The following is a 27,586-nucleotide window of genomic DNA, read 5'->3' as shown; positions in this document are numbered from 1 at the left end:
CCCTTCTCCTTGTGCCCTCCATCTTTCCCAACATCAGGGTCTTTTCCAGGGAGTCTTCTCTTCTCATGAGGTGGCCAATGTATTGGAGCCTCAGCTTCACGATCTGTCCTTCCAGTGAGCACCCAGGGCTGATTTCCTTAAGAATGGATGTGTTTGATCTTCTTGCAGTCCATGGGACTCTCAAGAGTCTCCTCCAGCACCATAATTCAAAAGCATCAATTCTTAGAAAGATCTCAGGTATTTGGGCTGAAAGAGGCTGTGATAGATCTTGCTGTGTGGCTCAATCATGAAGAGATAGAATTACACACACCCCAACGTTTTAAATCTTTCTTAAGCTATACAAATCCACAAATGTTTTTCCTCCCACAATGAGGTCATGTCACTTCTCGACTCCCACCTTCCTTGGTGCCTGAGACAGGCACCATGCGACTCAACAGACAGGCTGGCCTGTGGCCATAGCCACCTCCTTCCTGGGAAACAAACACATTTTTCTCCCTTTCATGTATTATCCCGGAGCTCTGCTATTTGTGAGTTCAAAGAAAAGTGCATGAAAGAAAAATAAACAAAAGCCTAATTATAAATCTGGTGCAAACAGATATTTGATGCGTGCAAAGGCAGGTCATCTCATTGCCTCTCTGTCTTAATTTCCCTGTCCAAGAGAGCTTTGGCCCATATCTAATGAGTGTATGTTAAAATGGAAAGTGCTGTTGTTTGGAGTGCTTCACAAGCTGTTGTTTTCAGTTCTTCACAGAATATGAACTTTCCCCAAGTATGTTAAATGGATGGCAATGCAAAAATATGCTGTGTTTTAATGTGCTGTATTAGTATCAAATGCAAAGTTTTGTGGACTTCTTTTTTATTTTGTTAAAAAACCTTCTAATGCCTTGAAACTTCTTGTCACATTTAGATAGGACCCTCAGTCCACATCTACACAGTATATTTACTTATAGACAGTGCTTTTTTCTGGGGGTATGCAGGGGCATGCATACCCCTAAACATTTTGTCATAGAATCATAGAATCATAGAGTTGGAATAGACCACAAGGGCCATCGAGTCCAACCCCCTGCCAAGCAGGAAACACCATCAGAGCACTCCTGACATATGGTTGTCAAGCCTCTGCTTAAAGACCTCCAAAGAAGGAGACTCCACCACACTCCTTGGCAGCAAATTCCACTGTCGAACAGCTCTTACTGTCAGGAAGTTCTTCCTAATGTTTAGGTGGAATCTTCTTTCATGTAGTTTGGATCCATTGCTCCGTGTCCGCTTCTCTGGAGCAGCAGAAAACAACCTTTCTCCCTCCTCTATGTGATATCCTTTTATATATTTGAACATGGCTATCATATCACCCCTTAACCTCCTCTTCTCCAGGCTAAACATGCCCAGCTCCCTTAGCCGTTCCTCATAAGGCATCGTTTCCAGGCCTTTGACCATTTTGGTTGCCCTCCTCTGGACACGTTCCAGTTTGTCAGTGTCCTTCTTGAACTGTGGTACCCAGAACTGGACACAGTACTCCAGGTGAGGTCTGACCAGAGCAGAATACAGTGGCACTATTACTTCCCTTGATCTAGATGCTATACTCCTATTGATGCAGCCCAGAATTGCATTGGCTTTTTTAGCTGCCGCATCACACTGTTGGCTCATGTCAAGTTTGTGGTCAACCAAGACTCCTAGATCCTTTTCACATGTACTGCTCTCAAGCCAGGTGTCACCCATCTTGTATTTGTGCCTCTCATTTTTTTTGCCCAAGTGCAATAATTTACATTTCTCCCTGTTAAAATTCATCTTGTTTGTTTTTGCCCAGTTCTCTAGTCTGTCAAGGTCGTTTTGAAGTGTGATCCTGTCCTCTGGGGTGTTAGCCACCCCTCCCAGTTTGGTGTCATCTGCAAATTTGATCAGGATGCCCTTGAGTCCATCATCCAAGTCGTTGATAAAGATGTTGAATAAGACCGGGCCCAAGACAGAACCCTGTGGCACCCCACTAGTCACTCTTCTCCAGGATGAAGAGGAACCATTGATGAGCACCCTTTGGGTTCGGTCAGTCAGCCAGTTACAAATCCACTGAGTGGTAGCATAGTCAAGACCACATTTTACCAGCTTCTTTACAAGAATATCATGGGGCACCTTGTCAAATGCCTTGCTGAAATCAAGGTAGGCTACATCCACTGCGTTCCCTTCATCTACCAGGCTTGTAATTCTGTCAAAAAACGAGATCAGGTTAGTCTGACATGACTTATTTTTCAGAAATCCATGCTGACTATTGGTGATCACAGCATTCCTTTCTAGGTGCTCACAGACTGTTTGCTTAATGATCTGCTCCAGAATCTTCCCTGGTATTGATGTCAGACTGACTGGGCGGTAATTATTTGGGTCCTCTCTTTCCCCCTTTTTGAAAATAGCGACAACATTTGCCCTCCTCCAGTCTGCCGGGACTTTGCCTGTTCTCCAGGAATTCTCAAAGATGACTGCCAGTGGTTCTGAGATCACATCTGCCAGTTCTTTTAATACTCTTGGATGCAGTTCATCTGGCCCTGGAGACTTGTGAATCTAAGTTTGGCCTCATTGAGGGGCAGTCTTTCAATATGAGTAGGAAAATAAGAGTACCCCTAAAATTTTTTTTTTTTTAGAAAAAAAGCACTGCTTACAGGCAAGGACTGTTTCGTAGGGCCAAATCAGAGTTGATGTCAGCTAATTGTGTTGTTGTTGTTGTTGTTAGGATTTTGTTGGGGTTTCTTTTGCTTTACTATTTATTTAGAAGATTTATAAACCTTTTGAGAAAACAACAAGAAGAAAGTGGTGCACAAATGAAACTGGAGATAAAACACAGCTGAAATCCAGTATCCAATTAAAAACAAATATACATAAAACCATCACAATTAAAAGCAAGTGTGTGTATGTATATCTATATATAAACATGCTGAAATAAGTTATTAGCAGGTGTCTAAAACAGAATTGTGAGGGTGTCTGCCTAACATCAATAGGCAGCGCATTCCAAAGTGCAGGTGCTGCACTTTGCAGCCTCTGGCAAATGTGGAACAGACACGGTGTGGCACTTGTAAAAGTGCAAGTCACACAAATGGAAGCCTTCAAATAGGCTTCTGTAGGGCAAGGTAACACTAAGTTAACTGGTCTCAAGCCCCATGAGGCTGAATTTTGTGGAAGTGGTGTTCTGCTGCCTTCACCCAGATCCTCCAATTGTCCCTATTTTCCAGGGTTGTCCCTGGTTTAGAGAAGCGTTCCTGGTTTTTGATTCGATCTCGGAATTTCCCACTTTCTTAGGATGTCCCTGTTTTCATTGGAGAAATGTTGGAGTCTATGGAGTTACCTAACCCCCAAGCTATCTGAAGGAAATCCTGTATAAGGAAGGGTTTTTTAAATGTTCAATATTTAATTATGTTTTATATATATTGTAATCTGCCCAGAAGTCTGGATCAATCCAATCAGATGCGTGGAGTATAAATAGTAACATTATTATTATAGAATGGGACGTCCTTATTTTCATCGGAGAAATGTGGAGGGTATGTTCACCCAGTGAAACAATCTTTAATTTATTTATTTTTAAAAAAGAGACTTGTCCCCTGTAAATTGTGCAATGTAGTTTTACCCTGCCATCAATTTAACAGACTTGGGTAAATGTTTTTTCCCTCCCTGTGGAGATAACAACAGGGTTTGGCTTTTTGAGGGAAGTGGATTTAGATTGCATAAGGAGCATGGAAGGAAATGGTTAAGATCATCTCTCAGAGCATCACTCCCTCCACTCAGCAAGGCTGTCCTTTAGGAGCTGATAAGTACTAAAATGAAAATCACTGTGCCTAGTTTGGCCTTTAATTGCTGCCACTGGCCTATTTTTGAGACAAGCAATCTTGGATACAGAGTCCTAAAATAGGACTTTTTCAAAGAAGCATTTAACCAACCACTTTAGCTAGTCTCTTTTGTAAAATATGAGTGAAAAACTGATACCCACAGAGAGACTTCCTATTAGACAGAAAAAGCAGGCAGAAATAGCATAAGAAGAGCAAAATAAATAGGTTTGGACAAGTTTGGCCTTTCTTCACCTATTGGCTAAGTTCTGTTTCCAAAAGCCCTTTGTTTGGGCCACTTAGCAGTACTGGAGGGCTGCTTGGTTCAGAGTCTGTTGGATCAGACCAGTGGCCCATCTAGTCCATCACCCTGTTCTCACAGTGGCCAACTAGATGCCTATGAGAAGCACAAAACTGGACCTGAGCAGAATAGCACTCTTACTGACTTGGGATTCCCAGCAATTGGTATTCAGAGGCATGAATTACCGTATTTTTAGCTCTATAAGATGCACAGGACGCACCTAGTTTTTGGAGGAGGAAAACAAGAAAAAAAAAATATTCTGACTCTCAGAAGCCAGAACAGCAAGAGGGATCGCTGAGCAGTGAAAGCAGCAATCCCTCTTGCTGTTCTGGCTTCTAGGATAGCTGCGCAGCCTGCATTAGCTCCATAAGACGCACACACATTTCCCCTTACTTTTTAGGAGGGGAAAAGTGTATCTTATAGAGCAAGAAAGACGGTATTTCATATTTCTGGAGCATGTGTCTCTTGTAAAGCTATAAGGCAGAGCCAGCCCAGAGAGAGGTGGAGAGAGAGAGAAGGTGAGAGGGATGGAGGGTACTACTCAAACCAAAAGGATCCCACATTTTCAAAGTTTCAGCTGCATCTCAGCAAGTCATGAACGAGCTGAATCACACACCCCTGATAAGTAATAAGTGAATATCTATGTTTGTACAAACACCATCTGCTGTGTGTGCCAGACTTAGATAACATATTGGAAATTTAACATATCCACACACTAACCACCAGCATAGATAAATATATACATTTTATATTTGTATTATGTGGATAATGATAAAATCGCAGACCCTCTGATTGTCCCTATTTTCCAGGGATGTCCCTGATTAAGAGAAGCCATCTCAGTTTCTGATTTGATCCTGGAATGTCCCACTTTCCCTTCGAATGTCCCTATTTTCATTGGAGAAATGTTGGAGGGTATGGCATTATCAGACTCCCGAGCCATCTGAAAGCAATCCTGTATATGGAAGGTTTTTTAAAAAATGTTTAATGCTTTATTATGTTTTTATATATGTTGGAATCTGCCCAGAGAGCTGGGGCAATTCACTCAGATGTGTGGGGTATAAATAGTAAAATTATCATTATGGAACGGGACGTCCCTATTTTCATTGAGAACAGAACTTCTCAATACTGTGTTTTTACCTGTCTGTACTTGTCATAACTGATTTGTAGCCAATACTGCTACTCAGAGTAGACTCACTGAAATTAATGAACACAGCTAACGTGGGTCTATTAATTTGCATAAGTCTACTTGAGTAAAACTTAGTTGGATGCAACCCATTATGCTGCAGAACACTCTGGGATCAAAAAATGAATGAAGGGCAGACTAAAAATAGACATATTAAACAAACAATAATAAACAAACAATTAAGACTCACTGCTTAGCAGAGGTTGTTGATAGACTGCCAAGATGAAGGCTGAGCCAAATGATCACTAGCAAAAACTTTTGGGGCAAAATGCACTCCCCCCCGCCCCAAGTCATGTCACCTTTTATGCCTATGATTTTCCTTCTCCTCGGGCATCATGTTATCATCTCCCTTGCTGCCTGATCCTAACTAGCCAGTGATCATGGATCATGGAAGTATCATGCCACTCTGTGACCATGCAGTGAAGAGGGTGAAAATTACCAAGATGTTCAGGCAACTAAGTGGAACACTTCTGTTCTGGCAATGTACTTTGTGGGTTGACAATAAAACTGTCACTGTTCAAGTGTGCTAAGAAAGGAAGTACACTCCTTAGCCAGAAGCACATTCTCCTTTGTCCTGTGCTGTAGAAGATTCATTGTCTTTCGTTACCTTTGAGCACTGGAAGAGAGAATGTGTTACCTAGACAACATAGGAATATGCTCCCTTCCACATGTAGCTCTAGATTTTGGGCTGCCTCAGCAATTGCAAGGCCCGGTAAAGTCTTGCGAAGCCCCAGATCTTCCTGAATGTACTCTATGGGCTGTTGCACCCTGCAGGCATTGCAGTGAGCAGCAGAAAGCTCCTGTTTTCAAATGTGCACTCAGTCTCCTTATTCAGCCTATCATTTTTTCACAGCCATAGGTGTGTTTGTCAACAGAGTGCCTAAGTCTGAGGTCAACTTCTGATTTCACCTTGAGCATAATTCCAAAAGTAGTGGGGGTAGGATATTATCTGAGCAAAGCTAATGCCAGTATTGTGTGATTGTTGCAAGATTGGTACTAACTGCAGTTTTCCACCCACTAATTCATGTCAATAAGCAAATTATAATTACCAGCAGCTAAATGACCAAATTATGATTGACCTAGTAGTGTATTGTAAACAAGATGTACTTTAATAATGGTTTTTTTGAACTGTATTGCTAAGTACCTATTTTCTCAAAAGATTGGGGGGGGGGGCTTTTGAAAGGAAGGGTCAAATTGTAATAGTGTGGAAGAGTGCAAATAGATACTTGGCAATTTTGTTTTATCACAGCTTTATCATTTTATGTCAACTATGATTGGAAAAATATTTGACCTGCTCTCTTCTGAGTCTAGCATGAAAAAGGAAAGCTATAATTATCAGGTGGTAGTTTTGCAAGGTAGGCAACAATCTGTTTTCCTTGTGACCCAGTTTCCACTGATGTTCAGTACCATCCTCTGTTATTCACCACTTCTCACCCTCAGAGGCTCCTAAGAGCACCAATGGTTCAAATGCCTTACAACTTGAACGTTTTGGCTCCCAAACGACGCAAACCCAGAAGTGAGTGATTCAGTTTGCAAACGTTTATCGGAAGCTGAATGTCTGACACGTCTTCAGCTTCTGATTGAGTTCAGGAAGCTCCTGCAGCCAATTGGAAGCCATGCCTTGCTTATTGAATGTTTTTGGAAGTCAAATGGATTTCCAGAATGGATTCCGTTCAACAAACAGGGTACGTCTGTATCCTTTTTCTTCAGAGTACATTGGGTGGGACAATTGCTGCAAGAGCACAGACACCCTTCTCATCATTGGACTGCTTCTAGGGCCTTGTCCTTTATCCTGTTCACTTTCCTTATGTTCCACTAATTTCCTGACTCCAAAGTTTCTCTCTCTCTCTCTCTCTCTCTCTATATATATATACTCGTTCTAAGCATGAGGGCTCCCCTCTCCAAATCTCTCTTTTTACATTTCTTTGGATGTTGCTTTAGAGAGTGTTCCCTCTTATCTCTGTTCCCGTAAGCTGCTCATTCTGCATAAACTTGTTTAGCAGCTTTTTAGTTTCATCTCTCAACAGCAAATAAAACAGATTCTGTTTTTCAATACTATTTAGTTATGGCCTGTTCAAAACAGAATTTCCACACAACTGTGATCTTGTGTTTCACTTTGCTCTTCCAAACAAGTGTCTGGTGCTTCCAGAAGGGAGATTGGCAAGCCTGGGCTTGATCTTTAGCTCTTTCCAGGTTAACTTGAGCAGCAACAAAGACTTGTCGAATGGTTTACAGTTGGTGGTTTGCCCAGGAGAGCTAAATCATGGACCTGAGTTCTGAGGACATGCTAAGGCAAACTGTGCTTAGATCAGTGCAGACTAGCAGCAGAACAACTGGGGAGGATCAAAGCAGCTGTGATCTCCTCTTCCAAAGGTCATACACTTGCTTGTTTGCCCTAAGCCATTGCTTGACATAGCTTGACTTGTGAACGAAGCCAGTGACACTTTAAATATCATGTTAGTGTTTCTTTTGTTGTTGATATTGCAGATTCGTGTCCAAGGGAGAAAGAGCCATTCAGATATTTCCATCTATAAAACCACGGCTATAATAGAAGTTGTACTCTGAATGTCAATTAACCACTGGCAAGAATGGATTTCTCTGGGATTATTGCCTAATTAGGAATATGAAATGGAAGTGAAGTAAAAGCTGCAATGGGACAAAATTAAAGATGAATTGTGATAAGCATTATCGTTTCCAATGCATTCAAGCCATCACCGTTACGCTCATCAGTGAACACCCTGAACAATTTAAGCTAGTTGCTTTCATTTTTTTCCCAGCACTGTGCTAGAATGCTGACCCAGTATTTTTTTTTCATTTTAGAGTTGTTTATCAACCTACAGATGTAAAATCATCTCACTTGCTCAAAGTATTTGGAGAAAATAGGGGAGCCCTTTGTTTTTAGAAAAATCTATGAAGCTCTCTGTGGGGATGGGCTGTAGCTCAATAGCCTAGCATAATAACCTTTACAGGCAGAAGGTCCCATGTTCAATCCTTGGTATTTCCAAGGTGGGCCTGGGGGAAGAAAACCCTACCTGAAACACCTGAGGACTCATTGCCAGTCAGAGCAGGAAATGGGTTGTCTTGGTATAAGGCTGTTTCCTGTCATCCAAATATGAGAAAGAGCTCCCGAGGGCAAGTTCTTATTTTCAGTTCAGGTCTAGAGAATAAGATAGAGACACAAGAAGCTTCTGAGAAAGAACAGATTAGATGACATAAGATTCAGTAGCTGCAGGTATCCTATAAACCAATTTTCCATACCCTGGAGCCCATGACCAAACCAGCTGGAGCTGATTAATGTTATAGCTGAAAAAAATCTACAGGGCACCAGGTTGGGGAAGATGCAATTGAAACAATGGAGTGTGTACCCTGTGCTGGATACTAATCTTAAATCAGGCTTAACACCTGTTTTTTAAAAACATATTGTTGTGTATATGGTTTTTTTTAAGGTATGGAGAAGAAAAATTAAGGCCTGTAGGTTGTGTCTAGCCTGCCCATGGTTTAACTTCAGTTTGCACTGCCCATGAAAGATAATTTTAGGGGAAACGGGGAAGCTGAACTATTATATAGGACTTTATTTCATTGCCTATCTATTCCTCTTGTTGGGCGCTTACTATTTTACTATAGGTTTTGCAAAATAGGGATGGGACAAAAATGTGTTTATATGTTTCCCTGTATTGCTGAATCAGTGGCATGGATGATCATATGGGAGAAAGCAAAAACCACTTTCAGAGGTTTTACAAGTTATGTCTCACAGATGCAGTGCAATTATTCATCTGTGTATGAAAGGCTATCATTATGTGGATGGGCTGAAGCAGGCAAGAAAGGAAGTTTTCACATGGTTTGCAGGTGACAAGACTAATTTTGTCAGAGAAAGCATTTGCTGCAGTACAAAAATATCTTTCTCAACAGAGATTGGAGGCAGAGCAGCCTACGTACTAAGCTGAGAGAGCTGCAAGTATTGATCAAAAGCATTACTTCAAAAACAGATTTGTCAAAGGATTTTGTTTTATGCCACTGTCAAGGTTCTGGAGAGCTCAGCTAGTAGGGGGGAAAGCTTTCAAAAGTTCATTCAAGTTCTTTAAAAGATTTTCTTCTATCCATTTAGTTACCTTTCTTTTGCTAATAATATTTTTAGTATGCAAAACTGAATTTAAAATTATTTTTCAAGGGTGATTTATAAATAAAGCTGGGTAATAGAAATAAATCTGTCTAACAAATCCTATATTAAAAAGAGTGTGCCCAGCATCACTGTGTGTTCAGTAACATGTACGGAGGCTCATTTTTCAAGTGTGATCACACATAGGTCAGATACAAAGAACAAAGAAGCCAATTTCCTTACTCCAAAGGGGTTTGCTAATCAACCATGCCAGCCCTGCCCATTCCATGAGGGGAGTTTGGGATAGAGAATGGAAGTCTGCTATTGAAAGAAATAAAAGAAAAACATTTTGAGAGCTTAAGCCATTCTTTGGATCTCTCCTATAAAATCTGGAACGAGTGGCCAAAATTACAACAGCACAAACCCTTTTCTGTTGGACATAGGAAGGAGATGTGCTGAATAACAACTCCCATCATCACTGGCCATTGACCATGCTTTGGGGGCAGATATGAGTTGTTGTTTAGCAACATCTGGAGAGCTAAAGGTTCTCCACATCTGGCATTGTGGACACAGATTAGTTGCTGACACAGAGTTGTTCAGTGTGGGACTGTGTTTGACATACCCACCTGAAAATTTTCTTCTCTCTAGATTAGCAATACATAATGAATCCAGCTCACAGACACTTCCACTCTCCCTTATTCCACATCTTATTGACATTCTTACAAAGCCGGCTGTGTAGAGTAGGGCTGGTGACCCAATATAGGTTCATGTTTCTGGGCAGGCAAAAGTATTTCATCTGGCTGAGAAATGGCTCAGGTGCAGCATTTGTGAATGCAATTCCAATTCCCCTTCCCCAAAAGAAATGCAGAGAGAAGTTGCATGTGACTGATTTGCTCAAAAGTGTTGTTGCCTTCATTCCTCCACTACATAAATCCCATCATTCGCTCAGATATGTATGAACTGGGCCACAACATTAGGACAAAATATGCCTCCCTTTTTATGTTACATTACAAAGCTCATGTGTCAGCCCTTTCTATCAATTTTCAACCACCGTGTTTTCATGTTCATGCAAGCAGTTTCTGAATAACCATCCCCATCCTTTTTGCTGTTGGAGTTAGACAAAAGGCTGCTCAGCATAAATAAGATTACTGAGTTCTAAGGAGCTGAACCGCAATGTATCTTGCACAACACATGTGACTACTGTATTCATAGTGCTTTGTGTCTTCTGCCATGTCTGAAAATACTTCTAATAAACTACTATTGCAACGCTGAGGGATATGGAAGAATCTATATAGAGTGTTCAGCAATTCAGAGCTTTCAGTCATAGTGGATGACCTGAGAATACAAATACTGTAAAGTAAGATGCCCGATTAGAGCACTTCATCTCTGGCTGACATTTATTAATGATGTCGAGCATTATTTAGAAGTATTGAAAAAGCTATTGTAACATTTCTAGTCTTTTATTTATTAAGATTTTATTCTTATTTTTGTGCGTTCTCTGAGGTCTCTCTAACCAAATTTCAATAACAAAAGCATCCCACATTTAAATCAGCTCATAAAGGTCTACTTTGATTGTGATTTAAAATTTAAATTTAAATTATTAAAAATATATGGAGCAGTTTTGAAGGGCATGACATTTAGAATATTAAAGAGCTGCTTAAAATATGTGGCTCCAGTGTTTTAAGGTATTTGAAAAATCTCATGCCTGTTTGTATCTTAGTATCTTAACCACATGTATCCAGAAGATAGAAATGAAGTCTGTTTCAAAAGGGAGAAGAGGGCATCATGGAGAGAATAAAGAGGAAGGGGAGTGGTCAGATCTTCTGTAGGGCCAAAGGGCACCTTTCTGTCAGTAGTATAGACCAAGACATTTACTCTAGATATTTCTCGGTCCACCATAACTCCTTCCCATGGTGGGAGCTTAAAGTGGATTAAAACCTGCATGTACCTTGATTTTTTTGGATGTTGTCCACATCACATTCACCCCATTCAACTAGCAACCCATAGTTTTATAACAGTAAACTCTGATTTTGCCAGTGACACTTTAGCCCCTAATTTGGTGTTTTGGTCATTGCTAGACTCCGGGGTCATGATTCCTAGGAGTCTAAAAGGTTCCTGTGTTCTGAAACCCAATGCATAAAGTGGTATGCATTCCATCAACCAGCCTTTTCCAAAAAAATACCACCAATGTGCCTTTCTTCACCATATGGACCAACATGGTGAAGCAGTATATTTTTATTGTCTGTAGCAGCAAAAATAAACATTACTGTGGTATACTTTTTAAAGAGACTGTCTGATTAGTGAGCAACGAGCTTTCGCTGGCAACTGTATGCTTTAGCAGATGTATGAAATAGAATGTGAATGTATATATTCAGCAACAAAAATGTTTAAAGTGTTGGGTTAGAATAGGACAGTTTTAATGTTGTAACCTGAAGGACTCGGTGATCATTTTCAGTGGACGTGAGATAGCAAGATTATTAACAGTACAAATTGAAGCTCAGTTTTGTATACCTATTTTAACATTTCCGTACATCTTACGTTTTGTGAGATAGGTGTCTTCTCTTAAATTTCCGCATGTTGCTGGTGATACCTTTTTCCCTACCTTTTTCTTTCAGTTGTGCATTGCTCGCTACAACCTTCTAAGTAGCATCATCTTTGATATTTTCTGTGATCAAGTGTGTCCCACTTTCAGAAAGGGATGCTCAGCAAAGTTTACATGACTTCCACTGTGTCAAATTACTGTGAAACATTTGCTCATATCTGTGAGAGCAGCACAGGGACAGACAATTCAGTTCTTGATAGATGGCATGGCTGTTACACTAGTGAGAACAGTTTTGATAATCTGGATGAAGTGACTCTGGGTAATTCATGTAACAGAAGAGAAGGGGAAGCACACATTTCTTGTAAATCACCGAAGAAAAATTCCGGGGTTGTTTTTTTAGTCCAAAGTGAGAGGCAAACCAGACAGATTCCACCAATATGCATTTATTTACTAGAGAATTTTCTTTACTAGAGTTTTCTTCTGTGAGTTTAGAAAGGTTTAGCTACCCATGCACTATATTTTTTTACATGGGATGTCTTCATACTGAATTCATACTGAATTATCCAATGAGACTGCCTTGTTTTAAGCAGAAAGGGAGAAGAAGACTGCTCATGGTGTCCTTTTATGATCAGAGGGGAAATGATATTATCCAAGCCCCTCTTGCACAATTTCAGTGGAACGTCGTTCCTTCCTCCTGGAAATAATTGTGTTCTAGAATGCTAATCACAACTGTGCAAGATTTAGCCTGTCCAGGCAGGCACTTTTCACAACCTCATGAGTCTACTGGTTGAAGGGTGATTGACTGTGCAGCTGTGGGTTCATCTGCTTTGGCGTCCACATAATTCCCTCCTCTCGCTGGATTTTGCACCAAAGTCAGCTTTCTCATAAGAGAGGTAGTTCTGCTCACAGGTGGGAGGCTTATGTGTTCTGCTTGGTGATAGTTCCAGCATCTGGCCATCTGCAGGTTTCACAGTCCCTTGCAATATAAGGCTCAGTTTCTGATTCAGTCCCAACTTTTACCAAAATGCTTACCTCAAACCTCTGTGCACTGAAGTATTTTTGTAAAACAAGAGAAGGGATTGGGAAATTTGTCTGTGAAGAATTTTAAGGAAACCAGAATATAACCTTAAAGCTTAAAAATGCACATTTGCTTTTATTGTTCATTTCTTTTTGTGTTGTACAGTAAGCAACTGTGCAATTGTGTGTGAAGGGTAGAATGTAATTTTGGCTTGTATATGTGTGTTACATCTACATCTTTAATCCTCAGGTCCAGGTTCTTCGGAATGCTGGAGAAGAGGTGACCCTAACTGTATCTTTTCTCAAAAGAGCACCTGCGTTTCTCAAACTGCCCCTTAACGAAGACTGTGCATGTAAGTATAAACTGTTATTTTTTAAAAAACAACAACAACCCAAACAAACCCAAGTCTGAATCTGTCATTGGAGCCCCAGAGCCACTTCACATTACTACTTTTTAAGCCTGCTTCTGTGATTTGCCCTGCCTTTGTTAATTTACAAATCATAGTTTGGTTTTTGTTTGCTTATTTTTGCTGAGAATTCTATGAGGTTTTCCCTAGAGCTGATTTTGAGTGTTCCATTTTAAACCTTTGCTTTAGAGATGATGTTATGCTCTCAACTGATTACAACTTGCTTTGAGTGCTATTAAAGTTATTTGACTTAACGATAATTTGTCCAGAGTATTTGCATTTCATTTCTAGATTAATACATAATGGCAGAGATTTGGAGAAGGGTTGGCATTTCCCCCCTAACTTGGCAATTGAGAGTGAATATATCTGTCTTGAGGACTTTTCATTTTAAATTGCAGTCATGGGCTTGAACAGATTGCTCTGCTTAAGTGAAGATTAATGGAGTCCATAGTGATCAGTATTTTGGTTTTGTTCAACCATTTAAACTGATTAGTCTTATTGGGATATAGCAGGAATGGAGAGACAGCTGTCTTCCTTCTATAATTTTAATAAATTGTAGGGACTAGTGCATAGTCTGAGATGGCTCTGTCTGTGTGCTATAGTTGCCCTGTGAAGATTATCACCAGGGTTTCCCTCAGCCTTTTAATTAAGAAAAGGAAGATATTGTTTTTAAAAAGCTTCTGAAATGAATTCAAATAGCCTCCTACCCATTAAATAATTCCCGTTGCATTATATTCATTTATTTTCAAATGTTGATTAACTTGTTGAAAGTGTTCTCATTTCTATCATTATACCAGTTTCTCCTTTATTCATACTAATGAAGATATTTTATATTCATTTGATATTATCAAAACAATTCACTCCTTTCAAGTTTCAAAAATACTACATGTACACAGTAGAATTCGCACACCTACTTTGTTTTTTACAGGCAGAAGACTATTTGGGGGTGGTGAAGTAATGTAGGATCACAGTTATTTGCTTCAGAATTTATAAATGGTTCTACTTTCATAGAATACCTGGGTGGTGTATCGAAATAGAATGTAAAAGATAATGCTGATCATAAAACAGTGTTGACATTTATAAATCTGTACCCTGATGGCAATGCAGATTTTTTTTTTCAAATAGGGAAAACATCTGGTTATCACAAGTCTGTAAGATTACTTTGCATGGCAAAGAACTCCCCATTCCTTCAGTCATCTTTGATGATCTTCATATGCACGGTGGTTTTTGAGAGCTGATGCATTTAGTATCCCTGTAATACACATTAAAACACCCTCTGTAGCAGAGGCAACAGCAGTGCTCTATGTGTGGCTGAATTGTAACTACTGTATGACAAAACCAATGTCAGTTTTGATTATGAAGTGTGCGTAGTTCAGTAAGCTGTGATACACTTTTGTATGTATTTATGTTTTTATTAGGCATTCCTAGTGATCAAAGCAGTGGTACTTCATCGCCTCTGTGTGATAGTGGTTTACATCTTAACTACCATCCCAATAATACGGTAAGAAATGTTTTTTTTTTACCTTGCTGCCAAAAATATGAAAATTTAACACACATGACTGTTAACTGAGAAGTTTACACAATCTATGAGCATGCTGGGAATATGCCAGTTTCAATGTTAGGTAGACTCCATAGAAGCAAAGTGTACTGTAAAAACCCTTTTCTCATTATGCAGCTATAGGTGGGGGAACTTTATGCTAACTCCTGGTTTAGTAATGGAATGAAATCAGACAAAGACCACAACTGACAAGTGGATTTAGATACTCCATTATATTTGCTTCATTTAAGTCTTATTAAAATGGAATAAAAATTGTATAAAGAACCTATGGATCCCAGTATGATTTTGTCATAAATTACCTGGAAACCTAAAGAGCTTGGAACCTGCCACAAACCTCTTGGCATTAAGTACATTTTCCCCAGTGTCCATCTTCCCTCAGTGGTGGTGGGTTCAGTAAGGACTGACCACATCGCTGAGCAGTGCTTCTGAAGCATCTGAACTTCTAGGGAACTATAACTGGCATTGCTACCTACCTGTGCCCCATCACAACCTGGATAGGATGCTGAGTACAGTCACTTTCTTAAAGAAAGTAACGTAGAGTGAAATGATGGTGAGGGTCCCATCCAGTGTGTTCTCTGTTATGTCACTAGGAGAATGCCAGGACCTAATAATTTATTTTGGACATACAGCATTTATTTGGCTTTCTTTCCCCCCTCAGAATTAATTCTAAATTGGATGTGGGTTGGAGGAGTGTTTGCTCATCGCTATTTTGGCTTGCAATTCAAATTATCTTAGTGAACCCACACTAAATTTTAATTATGTTTTCCCCTGGACAATTCAATTTTACTACTACATCCAAACCGGAACAAGGTCTGATTTCAAAAAACTGTCAAATAAATTGGAAACAAAGGTAAGTTTGTGTGTTGTAAAAAAAGGTATCAGCACCAACTCTCATGGAAGAAGCTTTTTTGTTCTTTGTTTGAACATCACTTAGCAATACATCATAGACAGACCCAGAGGCTCAAATAAACACCTGAAATGTTGCAGCATTATTCTGTAGTCTCCTGTCTCTGGAACCAGCTAGAAAGATTCCATCAAGAACATTTTGACACTTCTTGCTTCTGCGGAGGCTACAAATACTTCACTATTAGTGTTTCTTACAACCCTTGTAATATTTCCCCCCTTTCATGTCTGCATGACCTCAAAATGTTTGAAAGAAAATGTTGTTTTAAATGTCAGCATATCCTGTTGGGGTGCTTGTTTTTCTTACCACAAGTTTGCCTCCTTTGCCACTATAATATCCATAGAAATGAACACATGAAGAAAGGTAAAAGCACCTTCAGGATAGAGGGGCATGAGAGTTATTCCCTTTATTGGTGATGTGAGCCAGAGCTCTGTTGCATGAATGGTTTGTTCTTCTTTACTTCCATTGGCAATAACGATGGTGAAGGCTTCTTCTATTCATTGCAGATTCTAGGATAGGTCTATCCTCAACAGCTGAAGTCCTTAGGAAGGATATAGATATAATGCTCATTACACTGGTGTCTCTAGAAACACCCCTTCACTTTCTCCTTTTTGAGTATATGGTGCCCATTGAATAAAACCTGCCCTCTCTTCCTTATATTTGATGGCTTCACTTACGAGCATCCTGCAGGATGTGGTATACTATATAGTTCTCTCTTTGTATAGAAGGTAGAGATTAATGTTACCCTTCCCAGAGAACCTTACAAAATCAAACCTTTCCTGCTATACATATCCCACTTGTTGTAGTGATGAGCATTTTGCAACTAGCCAGTTCGGAAGATTTTCACTGAGTGATCTTGGACCAACCACAGACTCTCAGCCTATCTCACAGGGTTGTTTTCGCAATAAAATGGGGAGAAAGAGGACTATGAAACCACCTCAAGCTCTGTGGTGGAAAGATGGATGAGAAATGTAATGTAATATATAAATGAGGTACTGTTTATTGTAGCTGCTGATGGTAACGCCAAAACATCAAAGGTGTTTGAAATATTTTTCAGGACACACTTTCATGTTCTTCATGGCCTACTTCTCCAGGGCTTAGGTGGGAGAAGAGGTGGTGTGATCTCCGATTAATCCCGCTGCTTCACTCCCGGTTTTCCCAGTATCTCCCAGGGTCAGATATGTGCAGGTAAGTAGATAAAGGAAATATTTTCTCCAAATACTGGAGAATGCCAGTTGCAATTTTTGAAGTGAAGCGTCTGAGAAGGAGAGGTGCCCTCAAACTACCAGATCATTTTTTTTACCATCGTTAGAGAAAGAAAGGCATTTTTTTACTAATAACGAAAAATAGATGTTATGTTAGCTGGGGCTGTAAAACACAGTTAGTGCTAGAAACTAATATGATTAATACTCTAAGGTACAACTTTCCCCGAAGTTCTAGCTATCACAGAAGGAGAGAGAGTCTTACTATTTACAAAAGGAAAAATAAAAAAACCCCTCAGCAATATTAAGTAGAATGGGATTTTTTTCCCTAAGTCATAGAGTAGAGCTATTGAGTATGACTTAGTTAGTTAAAATCCAATTTTAGCTAAGTAAATTAAAACCTGTTGGTACTCAGGCGGAGCATGTTGATTACTTCTAGCTGGAAATGTAGCTCTTTCTCAAGTTGTGCATGAGGCAAAGAATATAACTAAGAGACTTTTTGCATGACTACAAAACCCTTATAAGGCATGTGGAGGCACTGATCGCTTGAAGGAATTTCACATCTAAATCTCCATGCATAGAGAAGCTAACAATCCGTTAAAAGGCCTAGTATCAGTCAGCCATGATCTTTTCCTCAGAAGCTAGACTCTGGACTAGAGTCTCCATGGCAAACTATTCAGTGTTTTCCTGTGCTCTAACCCAGGAATACTTTATTAGGAGTAGTGTCACTGTGTACCTATCTTTCTGGAGGTGGTATCTCTGCCCCTTAATGAGACAGGGAAGGGCAAGGCTGTGTGGAGGTTGACATGATGAAGGCACCCCTATGTATCCAAACCTGTGGTCCCAGCAGGGCACCTGCACAGCACCAATCCTCCTGCCAGGTGTGTGACACTGCCCCTCCTGCTCTGTTCTACGTCGCTAGGCTGGAAACTGTTTTTAGTTGACTCTGATTGGACAAAGGAAGGTAGGGTGGGGTGGGGCAAATTCATATTGGTAAAGGTATGTGTTTATTTGCAGGCTTCTAATGGACAAGGAAATCAGAAATCAATATGCTGATCTCTTTTTCTCAACCTGCAAATCCCTATGAAAAAATCTGTGTGGCTCACTGTAGAGACCCCACAGTGTTAAAGTGGAAGGATTGTTACAGCTAATGCAAAATGCACTGGACCAACCTGAACCAGAGAATAATATGCCCTGTGCTGAAATTTTTCTTTAAAAAAAATAAATCAGATCAACCTTCTATCAAAATTTGTCTGACTTTAAGTCACCCAGATGTAATGGATAGAAGATTGATTTTGAACGAACTGCAGCTACAATTCCCACATTTCTCATGTCTAATCTCAGTCATATATTCATCATGAATAAATAGACCTGTTGTACAATTTCCAGTCCACACTCAGGAGATGGTTTTAGGACATGAAATATCATCATGTTCCCGTGTTTCTTAAGCCACTCAGACCCATGTACTTTCTGGAGGAAATTGGGCCCTTACTGCTTCAGCATTTCAAAGGTTTTTATAGGCTTGATAATTATCTGTCATTTGGATGTAGTAAATCAGTCCACAGAGCATTACGGCAGATAAATCAGCTGTGCAGAAAGCAGACACAGAATGCTTGGATGCCCTCCCCTCATATTGATAAATACATTGCACACATTCATTGTGTTTAGGTTATGTCCAAATGTTGGGAAAATGCAATGTGAAAATCATTAAAGTTATGTGGATCAGTTCTGAGTTCTCAACCCTTCACCTAATTAGTTTTTGAAGCAGATCATATCTGAATTTTCATTAAAAATCTATAATTTAGTGGAGCATGCCAATATAGAATATTCTGCTTTAGTGCTTTTATAGAATATGGGGAGGGGGGACTCTTAAGAAAGTTATGATAGATTTTATTACAAAGTCTTGTTATTTATTTTATTATTTTAAAAGTTCCAAAATATCTTTTTAGTCTTCTCATAGAAAGTATTTTCCCTTTTATTTATTCTAGCTCTGAAAGTTTAGTATTGATGTAGCTTCTGTAGTTATAAACCTGGGTTACTAGTGATCTATTCCACAATTAGGGAGGATGTATATGCTGCGTCCAGATCTGTAGAACCTTTCTTTGTTTTTTTGCACAGACTCCTTCCAATAAGTCACCCATTGCTTTTGGAATTGCAGATGTGAAGCCACTGTTGTCTTCTTCCAGAATAATTGTCCTTTATAATGCATTTAGGCTGCAGTTCTGTTCACACATACCTGGGGAGTAAATCTATTTGAACTCAATGGGGTTTGCATTTGAGTAGATGCTTGGGACTGCTTTGTGGCACCAATGGTGTGAATTTGCCAGTGCCTCCATTCTTTTATTGCATTAAATCAGGGAAGGAGAACCTATGGCTCTCCAAATGTTTTTTAAAGTCCAAATCCCATCAGCCTCAAATAACAGAGGATGATGGAAGTTGTAGTTCAGCAATACTGGGAGGGACGCAGGTTCCCCATTATACATCAAGCATAATGTTTACATTTATTTATTTAATCAATCAGTCAGTCAATCAATCAATCAATAAATCACCCTTCAATTATGTTCCTAGGGCAGTTTATATAAAAATACAATTAAAAATGTAGCAAGATACAGATAAGCTCCTTACCAACTATATATCATTTTTGTCTAATGAGCAATTCCATATGGTGAGAGGTTGCCAAAATGAATTCTTTGCTTCTGAAAACACACCAATTATTATCCTAGCTCCTGTAGAAGCTAAATGATGCATCTGTTCTTGTTTTGGGGGATACAGTGGATGCCATATTGAAATAATGAAATTCTCCAAGGTGGAGATGAATGACTCGGATCCAGAATCAGCATGGTCAAAATATGTGGGGGGTAAAGCTGAAGAGCTATGTGCCACAAATTGCAAATTGCAGCTTGTGCAATCTGCCAGGCTACTACCTTTTCAAGCTTTGCGCCCTGAGCAGATAGCCCAGTGTGAGCAATCTGTATTCAGTTGTTCTGTGGGTTTTGCCAAGATTTAGCTGGAGATGTGCCATATACAAAAGCTAAATATAGAAGAGAATGACTCATAAAATAGGGAAATCAGTAGCAGTTCAATGGCTGACTTTTATTGTGGGGCAAGGGTAGGTAGAGGGGAGTGATTTCGAAGCCTTTTGACAAGTATTATGAAGTTGGTAATGTCGGAGTAGGTGCACTTGTCTCCTGACCTAATCTATTACGATGTGTCCATAGGCAAAATGCATTTCAAGTAATCGCTGTGGATGGCATTTGCAGTGGAATAATTCAGTGTCTCTCGGCTGAAGACTGCATTGACTGGCTACAAGCAATAGCAACGAATATTTCCAACCTCACAAAGCACAATGTAAGTATGCCTCTAAGTTAGTTCATCAGATTTCCCAGTTACATTTGATCCTGACTGTCATAAAGGCCTCTTGGGTTTACGCACAGAATTATCTGTGCATAAACTCTGCTTGAAGCTTCCCCAGAGAAGTGAACTCAAGTCTGTCATCAGCTCAGAATTTTGAAAGCTTCTTGAAAGGGGAATTATTTTTTCCTCGTGGCTACATAGTCCGCTTCATGGCTATCAGTATTATTTCCTTTTTTTTCCTGATATCCACCGACAGAACTAGAAAGAAAAGTAGAGAAGGCATAGTGCTTCCAAGATATGCAGGCTTTCAGCATTCCTATTCTGATACCCAAGATCATGGAAAAGTTCTGTTTTGCCCCACTCCCAACCGCCTACCCCATGCACATAGTAACACAGTTAGATATCTGGTTCAAATCCCATCTTCTCCAGAGAGCTCACATGGTCACCTTAAGCCAGGGGCCAGCAAACTTTTTCAGGAGGGGCTGGTCCACTGTCCCTCAGACCTTGTGGGGGGCTGGACCCACTGCTTCCCAAAAGCACCCCCCTCCCGAAAGACACCCCCCCCCCGCCTATGCCAATTACACTGCAGCCACCGACACTGCCTTGTCTTTGGCAGTGTCAGCGTCCTCTGTCTCAGTGGGGCACAGAGCCCAAACCGCTGGCCTGGGCAGCGGAGGCAGCCTCCACGCTGCTGCCACTTCCTTCCTGCTCAGCTGCTTCCTCCTGCTCGGCTGCCTCAGCAGTAAGGAAGGGGCAGCACCCAGATGCCTCTGGCCTAGGCAGCCTCCGTGCCACTGCTACTTCCTCCGCCACTTCCTCCCACTCGGCTGCCTCAGCAGGAATGAATGGGTGGCGCCCAGAGTCTGTGGCTTCTGATTGGCTGCAGGAGCTTCTGTCGCGGAAGTAAGTCTGTATGCAGTGAGGTCTTTGCACCACATCTGTTTAGCGAGGGGACTGACTGAGTGGGCAGGAGAGTCCGCAAGGTTCGTGGGCCAGATTAACGAGTCCAGTGGGCCGTAGTTTGACGACCTCTGCCTTAAGCCAATTACTGTCTCTCAGCCTTATCTGCCTACCTTCCTCACAGGCTTGTTGTGAGGGGGAAAATATGCAGGAGAAGGGATCATGTAAACATTTTTCTCTTCAACCGATAAATGGCCCTTTAAATTGTGTTGTAAATACAAACCCTGCCAGGGTTAGTTTCATTTGAGTGCAGCTGATGCTTGCTGCAAGTGGGGCTTGCTTTCAGCACTGAATGTCAGCCCAGCTTTTGGCGGGGAAAGTTGCATCAGATTCTTCTTTTGCAGCCATGGTTTGAAAGGATCAGAGCTACAGTTAAGTGCTCTCCTAATGCTTCCTGTGGAATGTGATCATGTGGCATCAGGTGACGTGACAGCATGCTCACCTATTAAAAATGGCCCGTGGAAAGTTGGCCAGTTCTGAATATAGAAGATGTTCAAAATAAAAAAGCATTTCGCAGAATGTTCATTCATGCTCTAATGGCTACAATTCCTCCTCCTACTTCCAACCTCACTGCAATATCTGGGGTCTTCCTTCTCCCAAACTGCCTTCTGTGTTTTGCCTTCTGCCCCAGTTGGACTTTTCCCAGATTTAAAAAGCTGAATCTTAGAGACCAAACAACTTGTGTGAAGTATTTATATGCTGCAGTTCCTTCTGAGTATATAATCTCAGTGGCGATGTGATGATGATTTTAGGCAACCTTGCATATCATTCTATAATATTCCTAGCTGGAATTCCTGACTGATACTATTCTGTGTCTGTTCCCACCAGCACCAATTACTCTCTCTCCTCCCCTCCCTATCAACTTTTAAATATTGCCCTACTTTAGTTTAGCTTTGGTATCATATTGAGTTCTCTGAATCTTGCAATATCCTCCACAGGCTTCTAAAATTAATTTTGTTTCTAATGCCGGGAACATACTGAAGAATTTTGTATCTTGTGGAGATTTATATCCAGCTACAGAACCATTCCAGCTGGTGGCAATACTGAATTGGTATTGCAGACTTGAATCTGTCTGCCATCTGTAATGTTCTGTGCTGCACTCGCCAATTCCCTCACTATTTATTCATCTTGATAGTGCTGTCACTGCGTATGGCTGTCAGTCTCATGACAACCTTGACAAATGGGACTATTGCTAACCTTTGTGCTTACTCTATAACTATTTTCTATTACTAATTTTAGCTTGTGCTTGGGAATATTTTTGGTATTTCAAGGAGCAACGTTCTTACAGTTGCAGCAAACATTTTAAAGCCAAATTTCAATTGCCTCTGATTAATTGCTTCTGATTAGCACTGTAATTATTGCCACAGAAATAATGATGTTTTAACACATTGCCATTACGTGGCATGTTTTTACAAGATTGTAATGTATACAGCAAATTCACAGGCAGTTAAAGTTCCCCATAGTCCAGGAGGGGAGAGGAGTTTAATCTGGTAATGTTGTATGGCTTGGCTTAAGCTTCAGCAATCCATGGAATGATTTGAAGTATGGAGTAAGATTCTGTGTTCTGCACTTCTGTGATGTGTGCTGAATGTCCCAATCCCTCCCACAATTAGCTGTGCCTGGTGTGGTTTTGTCCTGAGCTCTGCAATGGACCATGTTGGCTCTTGTATGGCACACAATGCAATGGTCCATAAGCAAGTGTAAAGAGATGCACAATGGGGCAAGAACTCCCAACTTCACATAAACACTGATGGTGTCTGAACTGGTATTGACTGACCAGGAAAGGGAACCTGAGTTTGTGTAGCTCAATGAAAGCTGCTGCAAATTCCATGTCAGAAATTGTTAGAAGAGGAGTAGTAAATAAAACTGTCATATAATGATATCATTTTTTAAAATCTATGACAGTTCTGGTCACTGCACCTCAAAAAGGATATTGTAGATCTGGAAAATAAAACAATAAAATGCATCTCTCCATCGTGAAAGGTTATAATATTTGTAGCTTTTTAGGGTAAGAACATGAAAATGTACAAATAGCCTCATGGGTCAAGCCAATGGCCTATCTGGTCCAGCATCCTGTTCTCGCAGTAGCCAATCAGAATCCCATAAGCAGGATTCAAGCACAAGAGCCCTCTCCTCTCCTTTGGTTTCTCGCAACTGGTAGAAGAAAAAAAAGCAATTATGGGAAGAAGGATATGATGAAGGCTTATAAAATATAGATGATGTAGAGAAAGTGGATCAGTGAAAAGGTGTTCTTCCTCCTGATGCTAGAACCTGAGGCCATCCAATGAAGTTGAACAGTAGGAGATTCAGAACAGACACTTGATTACCAGTTGCTGGGGAGAAGCAGCGGGAGAGCACAGTTGTGCTCATGTCCTGCTTGTGGGCTTTCCATAGGCATTTTTTTGGGATACTATGGGAACAGAAGTCTGGTCTAGCTGGGATCCATCATGGCTCTTCTTATGTTACTATGACTCTACTCCTGTATGCATTACAGAGCCAAAATTAGACTCCAAAGCCAGGGTTGGGTTGTCGTCCTAGCACCAGGGAATTGCTTCATCCCCCCCCCCCCCCCCGGATGAAGGGCTGGGACTCTTGTGCACCTCTGCTAGTGCAGCATCTCAGTGATAAGAAAGGAGTATCAAGTAGTTCTTATATGGCCAATTATTGCGAAATGTCATAAAGCTAAATGCTCATAGTTAATGTCTTGCCAGAATGAAATTACCCCTTCTTTTCTGTTTCTGAGTCCCCTAGCTCTCTTAATGTCTTTTTTGTCTGATGGGGAATTGATCTGTAATCTAATCATAATGTTCTTTTAAATGTTAGTCGACAGGAAGAATTGAATATTTGACAGCATAAGCAGGAATTGAGCGTTCCGCTATACAGGGACATTTAAGGACGAAGAAAAGGACATTTAGCCACAGAGTCACAAGAAAATATAATGTTTATCAACAAAAGAATGCTGCTGGAAATGTCTGTGATTCAACTAACTGAAACAAGACGGCTTCTGGCATACATTAAGCTGAGGTTAACAATTTTTGTGCCACCTCAGTGCAGTGTATAATTTTGCTTGGGTTGCCAATGATTGCAGTGTCACTTGACAAGCTGTGTCAGAATGGCAAAACAGTTATTGAGGATATCTGCAAACATTTAAACAAGCTGTAGTACAGCATATTTTCTGATCTGTATTTGAAATGCGTTCTTATTTGCTCTTGGCAAGAGTGTCAAGATATCTGTCTCTCAGAAAGTAAGTATAAGCTCACTGAGATGCAAAGATGGACTCGCCATGCCTTTGTGGAGCACAGAGAAAACAAATCAAGATAAAGCGGGATAAGAAGAGCCTCAGCTGGTGTGAAAAGTATTGCTTGAAAGCCTTATGGGCCAGCTAATCCAAGGTTAAGCTCTGTAAATCACAGTTTAGTTTGTGTCAGAGAATACTTGTAGCTTGCTGCACAGTCATATCAAGAGATTCTGGCACCAGTTAATGTTGCTCTAAGTTGGTAGCTCTTTGATCCTTGCAGCACAAAGATTGCCAGAAAACAACACAAGGAGCCAGGTGGAATTTTCCTTCCTCTTTCTACACTTTGCAGCTGATTGGCTTCCAAAGATCCTGTTGAGTTTCTGAGAGGTTAACCCTGGAGATGCCTGTCGCTGTGCTTTATATAGCCTGAAAAACTGAAGCCCTGTGCAAGATGGCAAGAGGATGGGTGACTTGAAACAGCTGCTTTTGGATATGGAGGAGAGGCTGTAAAGAGGGCAGTGGGATGGCAGTAACCACAGAAAATGTAAGAGGGTGGACAAAAAGAAGAGGAACTTTGTATTGGAGGGATATTGCTCTGGTCTAAAGTTCTGCTTTTACATAGCATTTCATGATCACAGCCATTTAAGGGACATCTTAGGGCCCCGTTGCCAGTGGGAGCACCCACAGGGGGTCTTTTCATCAATGTTTGGACCCCAGTGTAGGCACCATAATGATCACAGAAGATGTCATGAGTGTGCCTCTCTTAGTGACTTCTCATTGTTCCACATGGAAGACCATTGGATGATTTGGTGGTGACTCAGTTCTTCCAGATTTCCTTGCATGGGATTTTGTTTACTGTTTTGGCTTACAGTAACTCCGGGGTGAAACAACATTTGCAGCATTGTTTCCCAGTAGGAACTGCAAAACTTTCAGCACACCTTGTGATCTCCAGTGAGAAAAATAGGCTGCCTTTGTGTCACTTCTCTTAAGCAGAGGAGGCCTCATCTCTCTTTTCAAAGTTGCACTTTCTCCCACCATCTGTTGAAATATTGGGACAGAATAGCCATGGCAGAAGCCTGGCCCTTCCACAGTTTATTTTAAACACAGAAAAGCCCCACACATTACAGGTCATTCAAAATGAAAGATTGGCTAGATTAAAAAACAACAACAACGATTGTTATTAAAGATTTCTTAGTTTACAACAATATGTGCATTGTCTCTTTTTTCAAGTTGCGTTTTCTACAGATCACTTTCATTTGTTGTGAGACATTACTGTTGCATACAGTGTTAGGTTAGGAAGAAAAGGGGGAAAGAGGGGAAGGGTGAGTGGGGTGGGATCGGGTGGCAATGCTTCTATTCTTCTACTTTGTGTATGTGTGGGGTTTTGTGTTGGAGTCACTTTTATGGGACTATTCACTTGTTGTATTTCCTTGGTAGTGAGAGAGGTTGGGGTGGCTTAGGGTGCAGTTGGTTGTCTTTGGTTGGCTGTAGTGAGATTTGTTTTTGTGTGTGAGTGGGGTATGTGTATGTGTGTTTTTGGATCAGGTTAGCTAGATTGATTTGTATGCTGTCGGCAGATTCTTCTTGTTGTCCTGTTGAGCTGTGTATGTGATAAAGAGGAACCATACCGGGGTGAAGGCATCTTCTATTTGTCCCCATGTCAGTTTCAGTTTATTGCTTAGTTTTTCTAATAAGGCTGTTTTCCATACTGTTTGATACCATTGGTCCATGCTTACTCCTGACAGGTCTCTCCAGTGTCTGGCTATGATGCTTCTGGCTGCTGAGAGTAGGTGGGTTATCAGCTCTTTATGATGTGAGTGGGCGTTATTATCTTGGAAGTTGTTTCGTGGAGTCAGTTCTGGAGTGCCTTCTAATACTTGCATAGTTATTTCGCATATTTCTTGTATGATTGATGTCCAAATCCAAGCAGCCAAAGATTGGCTTGATTGAAGGCTGCAGCCCATGCACTGGTAAGCTAGAGATTTGATTACTGCAACACACTCTACATGGGGCTTCCCTTGGGTCTGATCCAGACACTTCAGTCCATGCAAAATGCTGTTGCTAGAATGGTGATGGGAACAGACTACCACAAACACATGACACTGGTGTCAGGGATCTTTAGCTGAGATTCCTGCATAGCAGGGGGTAGATTAGATGATCCCTTCCAACTCTACAATTCTATTATTCTGAAAGTGAAAGCTTTTAAAGAATGCACACACACATATATAGACACACACAGTATACAGTCAAACCTCGGTTTTCAAACATCTTGGCTGTCGAACATTTCAGAAGCTGAATGCTGAAAACCTAGAAGTGAATGCTTCCATTTTTGAACATGCCTCAGAAGTTGAATGGCTTCCAGGGCGTGTGTCTCCATTTTTTCAATTGATTTTGTTGACCGGCAATTGAGCCTCAGTTGTCGACTGTTTCGAAAGTCGAACGGTCTTCTGGAACAGATTACATTCGACAACTGAGGTTCCACTGCACACAGAAAAATATAATCTGTCTCCATATCCCAGATAATCTTGGAGTAACTCACAATTTAAATTCATAAACTTGCAAGCAGGGAAGAAGCAACCAACTCAACTCCATTAACTGCAACAGTTCAAATTGGTGCCTGTGCTGCAGCAGCTATAAGCTTGACCTGTGTGGGTCAAGTCATAGGGGGAACTCTAATGTTTCACAGTTGTTTAATAATTAAGGACACAATTATCATTGGGCTCAATCTCAAGCAACACTGGATTTAATTGAAAGAAAATGGGCCTTAACAGCTTGAAGCAGTTCAATCTGTCAGATCAAAAGTGTGTGTGTGTGTGTGTGTGTGTCTTTAGATCTGGTTGAATTCCCAGTTAAATACTAGCTAGTTTAAATAGTTCTCTCTGATAGTGATATGTATTCATGAAATCAGGCAATATAGTCAGATTAGTGACACTGGGAATCTTGCCCAGGGAAGATTCTGAAGCTCCTTTCTCCCATATTGAACAAGTGTTCAAAGAGAACCTTGCTGTGCATTGCCTGTACTGCCTA

The 27,586-nt window shown here is 40.7% G+C and overlaps 1 protein-coding gene across 4 annotated transcripts in view; it reads left to right on the top strand.

Annotated features, from left to right (window-relative positions):
• The window catches only part of SNTG1 (syntrophin gamma 1), a 208,540-nt gene that overhangs the window by 122,354 nt on the left and 58,600 nt on the right, over positions 1–27,586 (top strand). For all 4 annotated transcript variants that reach the window (XM_083451163.1, XM_083451162.1, XM_083451164.1 and 1 more), the window contains 4 exons: positions 13,187–13,289; positions 14,762–14,844; positions 16,863–16,993; positions 20,226–20,355. In XM_083451163.1, the coding sequence (XP_083307289.1) occupies positions 13,187–13,289; positions 14,762–14,844; positions 16,863–16,993; positions 20,226–20,355 (447 nt within the window). The remainder of the gene's footprint in view (positions 1–13,186; positions 13,290–14,761; positions 14,845–16,862; positions 16,994–20,225; positions 20,356–27,586) is intronic.

Source organism: Podarcis tiliguerta (genome assembly GCF_965153285.1).
Source record: "Podarcis tiliguerta genome assembly, chromosome: 7".
NCBI classification, from domain to species: domain Eukaryota; kingdom Metazoa; phylum Chordata; class Lepidosauria; order Squamata; family Lacertidae; genus Podarcis; species Podarcis tiliguerta.
The sequence above is the reverse complement of the archived record's forward strand: the minus strand, read 5'-3'. Positions and strand labels throughout refer to the sequence as shown.